Source organism: Schistosoma mansoni (genome assembly GCF_000237925.1).
Source record: "Schistosoma mansoni, WGS project CABG00000000 data, supercontig 0062, strain Puerto Rico, whole genome shotgun sequence".
Classification (NCBI taxonomy): Eukaryota; Metazoa; Platyhelminthes; class Trematoda; order Strigeidida; family Schistosomatidae; genus Schistosoma; species Schistosoma mansoni.
In genome coordinates this window covers 1,472,449-1,478,010 of record NW_017386029.1, presented here as the reverse complement: position 1 = coordinate 1,478,010, position 5,562 = coordinate 1,472,449, and the positions used below count along the sequence as shown (strand labels likewise).

General features: G+C 41.9%; 1 protein-coding gene across 1 annotated transcript; it reads right to left on the bottom strand.

Moving 5' to 3' along the window:
- Positions 1–4,158: 4,158 nt before the first annotated feature.
- On the bottom strand, positions 4,159–4,639 carry Smp_061200 (60S ribosomal protein L35a, putative). Its single transcript, XM_018790569.1, has 2 exons — positions 4,392–4,639; positions 4,159–4,353 (listed from the first exon to the last, which is right to left on the bottom strand). Exons 1-2 carry the CDS (start codon positions 4,604–4,606, stop codon positions 4,182–4,184), a joined length of 387 nt encoding a protein of 128 aa, XP_018646198.1. The 5' UTR covers positions 4,607–4,639; the 3' UTR covers positions 4,159–4,181.
- Between the last annotated feature and the right edge of the window lie 923 nt (positions 4,640–5,562).

Sequence of the window (5,562 nt, the reverse complement as noted above, 5' to 3'; positions counted from 1 at the left end):
GGCAGCAGATGCTGGTTGTCCGAGGGGAACACCCTACTGCTGTCACACCCCTCTACAGTCATTAGTACGACTTCGCCCTCAGACCTTGAGTTACTGCTCTCAGTCTTACCGTTCTCCAATAGACCTGCCTGGCATGGTAGAGCCTACAGGAATATACGTCCCAGCTCGGTTGGGTTATCACGATAGGCAAGCCCGACCACCACGTCAAGGTAGCAGCTACGGTCGGGGCAAGGCAGTTCAGTTGCAGAGCAAGCACGTATTTGTCTGCGCCGCACTGTACGTAGAAAAATCACAGCAAGAAAACCTTTTAGAGTTTAACTTAATGATGGTAAAGTTAAGAATATATCTCAGGAACAGCTAGGGAAGGAGCTAGTCATCCGTGAACGTGATACCCTCCCCGAATTAGCTTGATATGCTATTCAAAAGGCTGAAGAAACAGCAGTGATATCTACTAGTAACTTCAACCAGGTCTAGGAAAATCAGTTTATTTCAATGACATCAACGGAACTGATAGATACTCGAAACTCATACCGAACACGATGAGGAGCGAAGGCAGCATGAACGAAGGTTGATAAAAAGCTTACGTAATGATCGTGAGCAGAGGTGGGTAATGAAAGCAGAAGGGATGAAAAAGGTAGAAACGATGGGTAACACCAGACAACTGTTCAGACTTATCAAGGAAACGTGTGCTAAAAACACAGCTGTTAGTGAAACTATCTCGGGAAAAGACGGGACTATTATTCACTGTCAATCCAGGAGATTGGACCGATGGGCAGGACACTTTAGGTAACAGCCCAACTGGCCTCCAGCCATACTTCAGCTCCTTACTATCTCCAAGAAACCTGAATGGTAAACTGATGTAAGTCCTCCAAATCTTAGTGAGGTTGAAAAGGTTATAAATAATCTAAAGTGAGAGAGAGCGGCAGAGGATGATGGGCTAACTGCTGAGATTTTTAAAGATGGTGGTCCAGTTCTACCTGTAAGATATACTAAGGTCTCCAATAGAGCGTGAAAACTATATATAATTCCATGTGACTGGTCTCGATCACTGTTCGTCCCAGTGTATAAGAAAGGACAGGGATGCTTTTCGGATAATCACTGAGAAATCGGTTTTGCCACCACTATATCTAGAGGATTAGCCTCAGTAGTCAACCAGTGTTTGAATAGGGCTCGTAAACAGGAAACTCGGGGAAACCAGGTCTGTTTTAGATATGGACAGGGTATGTAGACCAAATATTCGTCGTCCGCCAGGTTATGGAACACACATATACCTTACGACTCCCAATTATAATTGTATTTCTCGACGTTTGGACAGCGTTCGACTACGTAAATAGACAGGTCTTATGACGGTATCTGTCATTGAGAGGCAAGCTAAATAAGTAAATAATATTGTAAAGATTTTCTGCCCGAATACTACCGGTCGATTTGGAGCTTATGATGAACTGTCATCGGAAATAGATACTTCAAGTAGTGTTCGTCAGTGTTGTCCGTCCGCCCCATTTTTATTTAACTTTGCCATAGACATGCCTTTACAGATAACACTTTCATCGTCTGACTTTCCAGGGATCGATCTTCTGCCAGGAGATGCACCCGCTGACTTCGAATATGCATATGACGTTGTTCCTTTTGTTGAGGAAGCTGACAAAATGGAGAGTCCTCTGACCACCTAAAGCAGCAACGAAAGCATGCAGGGGATGTGGTTTTCCCCCTTCAAATGTAAAATACCACTACGGGATTGGCTTGCGTCATCGTCTGAATTAATGATAGAGAGTGAAGCAGTTGAGCATGTCGATCACTTCACTAATCTTGGTAGTCTTACCAGTGCTGATGTCTTGGCGTCTAATGAAATCTCGTCACGAATACAAAAAGTTCAGTCGGGTTTCACCTACTTGCGTTACTTGTGGTGGAGCCGAGATATCCATCTGAGCTGCGGTACGAGTATACTGAGCAGCCGTTCTCTCCAGTTTACTTCGTGGCTGGGAAAGATAGCCTTTAAAAATATCCGTAGGAAAGTGTTATTAATTCATGTCTACGAAGCAATAGTTTTGTATTTCGAGTCCACGGAATAAACAATGTCTGGGTTAAAGATGGGCTACTTGATTAATATGGAAAATCGACTCATGAGGTAATATATCTTCATCAATTGAGGCGGTTTGAATATGTTACGTATCCCCAACCACCGCCTATCTGGGAGGGAGTTATTTCTGGTGTAGAAGTTTAGAAGAAAACATGGCATCAGCACATGAAGTCACTACCAAATGAACTTAGCTAAGTTGTGATAGGTCTATACTACCTGTTTGGGGTCCACGTTGTTATCGTAACCAGTGGTTAGGGATTTTGAATAACATGGCTAGAAATTGTTAGCGATGGCGCAAATATATCCGCTCTCCGTCTAACTCCACTTTTATATATTGCATTCGAGTCGTATCTTCATTACCTAATCTTTCTTATTGCCACTGTTTTGAGATTCGTCCTGACAGCTTCATCTCTATGATCTAATGGGTAATGGCAACTTGAATCGATGTACATGCGTACAGGTTTTATGTTGTGACAGACAGACAGCCTATAAAACCCGAGTCAGTAATGAGGCGAAGTTGAGTACGAACTCTATTGTCTTTGAAACGTTTTTTCTCGAACATAAACTTCCGGACAGTTAGGATTTGAAGTATACCGAAACCGTAAGAATGATCATATACGGTCACTAGTGGATGACTGAAAAATACTGAGACACCATTGTATAGACTCTATGGAAAATTTAAAAGATCTGATGAGACACATCCCATGCAATTACGGAGACTCGTTACCTACATTGAGAATTCTCTGAGGACATATATTATATGCAAACTAAGGCACACCACCAAGCGACTGAAGAACGATGTCGTAACGTCTTACGAGTAGCCACCAAATGAACACCTGAGAAATAGTACTGCGGGTACGACCACCATTGCTCTCAAGTTGGTATAGAAGACTACTTGCAATCCATTACTTGAGTATCTAGATAGATTATATGGTTGTCTCTGAAAAGCAGTACGGTTTTGCAACTGGTTACCCATGTATCGCTAACTTACAAGTACCATAAGAACGTTGATCCTCTGAAATTTCAAAAGCCATTGGCAAATAGTGCCTTTATAGGTAATATTATTACCTCACTAGACAGAATACTACCTAAATTAAGAGATGTCAAGAGAAGTGAGATGTGGATTTGCAAATAAATTTTTTTCGGTGGAACATCAACAGAGAGTACGGGTTTACTTAGAGCTGTCTCACTAGAAAATAATTTCTAGCTAAGTCTCTGGTGTTATTCCTCTAATATGCAAAAGACCTCCCAAGTTTCCTGCCACGTTTTGTTAAATGCTGACCATAACAAAATATGGAGTGATACATAACGAAGACGATAAATTAGAACATTAGAATGGTCTGGAACTGTCTGATAAACTCTCTAAAGTGCATATTGGTCATTATCGTACAGATACATACGAAATAAGATCGAGCTACCCGTTGTCTAGACACATCTAAGTCATTGTCAGTCAAGTCTTACAAACTACTGTGCACTGTTGCGCGACGGCCAACAAAGGTTTTAGAACCGTCTAATCACTACGTAGAGCTTCAAGTCACGTACATGATAAAACACATGACTTTTCATCGAGTGTCCGTTCGACCAAAACCCCATTATTTCATAAAGGAAACCAGCGCCTACAAGTCAATTGTCGAGTAAGTTTTAACTGACATTGCTAAAGCCGACTCCTGTCATTTAAAAGCTGTCGAATGATGAGGAAATGAGTGAACTAAACCACTACTTTAGTCATCCAGGTGGCAAATCGTGACAGTCAAATCCCCTAGTGATATTTCCACCACAAACGACCTTGTTCTCTTGTTTCTTATGACAGGAATGCACTCAACGGAACCTTACTGGCCCAGAAGCAATCACTATTTAGCGACTTCTTTCCCTAAATCATCATACAGTGGGACTTTAAACCTCGACACGTAGTTGAAGCCTTTTATAGCAACTAACGTAGAAAGGTCGTTTTTCCCACTTTGTCGCTAAGATCACAGGTCACCCAAATGCGCACTGCCTACATAACTTAACAGAAACTTTCTTGTTCACTTATTGGACTTCGCCATGCACTAACCAGGATAGAAGTTATCAGAACAAAAATTAGAGACCAACCACATTTACTTCATTATACTCGTGAAGGATACAACATGACTCGAATACGTTTGCCCATAGCGGATGCCGGTAAATTATGTTTGAATCGAGCTCGAACAACACCACTGTTACCGTGCGGACGCATGATTTTTCCCCATATAACTCTTATTTTCGTTGGCTTTTGCCTTCTTGGAAAAACTTTCTTTCTATAAAGAAAACAGATTACTCTCGAGAGCTGACTTACTTTTGAGCTCTATAAACATACACACAGCGTTTCCCCAGGTAGAAATCTGTAGATTTCCTCTCCACTACTCCATCAATACGCAGTAAAGCCGTATTCTCATGTTGATTCCTTAGTCCTCTACGGTACCCTGTAAATGTTGCCTTTACATAAAGTCGTCCTGGACGTTTAAGTCTTTGCTTGTGCTTGGCACCGTCAGTCTCTGTGGCCTTCACCATATCTACACGCCCAAGTTCGTAATTACCTGAACTAACGACCTTGGATGGATGCAAACAAATGGTTCAAATGGTTGAGGACGGAATAGAAGAAGCTTTCGCTTAACGGGCTTCCGTGTCTAGTAGCAGTGGATCACCAATACCTCCAGGCAAAAACCTAGGTATATTAACGATAATGGAGGAAAAAAAGAATTTGGTAAATCATAATAATATGTTATACTTAGTCCTTAAGAATAAGTCAAGTTTTCTCTTAAAGGACTCCTGGGAGGTCGCTTGGACTTTCTCAGTCGGCAGCGAATTCCAGCACTTGACAACTCTAACGGAGTAGAAGTTGTGTCTGCAGTCTGTTCTGCTATGTAGGGTCTCCAGTTTCTATGTTTTACCTCTTAGGTTAGTGTTATGACTAAGCTTAAGAAGATGTTTAAGGGGATGACCAGAAGTATTAAGGATACTATAAGTCATAAGAAGATCACCTCTAAGACGCCTGTACTCTAACGGGTAAAGGTTAAGTGATTTGAGGCGCTCTTCATAAGGTTTGAATTTGAGTCCCCGAACTGATTTCGTGGCTCGACGTTGGATACGTTCCAGAGTGTCCGTATCCTTATGGAGGGAGGGAGGAAATACTATGTCTCCGTACTCTAAATGGGGACGAATAAAACTGTTGAAGATTATATGGAAGGTTCTACCGTCAAACTGGCCAAAAATGCGCTTCAATGTTACTAGTGCAAGGTTTGCTTGAGAGGCGTTTTTGTCACAGTTCGCATACGATTTCAGGTCGTAGGGTACCAACACTCCTAAATCTTTTTCAACTTGGGAAACTTCTAGAGGGGAGTTACCTAAGTTATAACTATAGTCTGCACCATGTCGCAGATGGACTACCTTGCACTTTGAAGTGTTGAAGGTAATTCCGTTGTCGTCTGCCCAACTTTGGAGTCGGGTCAGATCCTCCTGAAGAACTA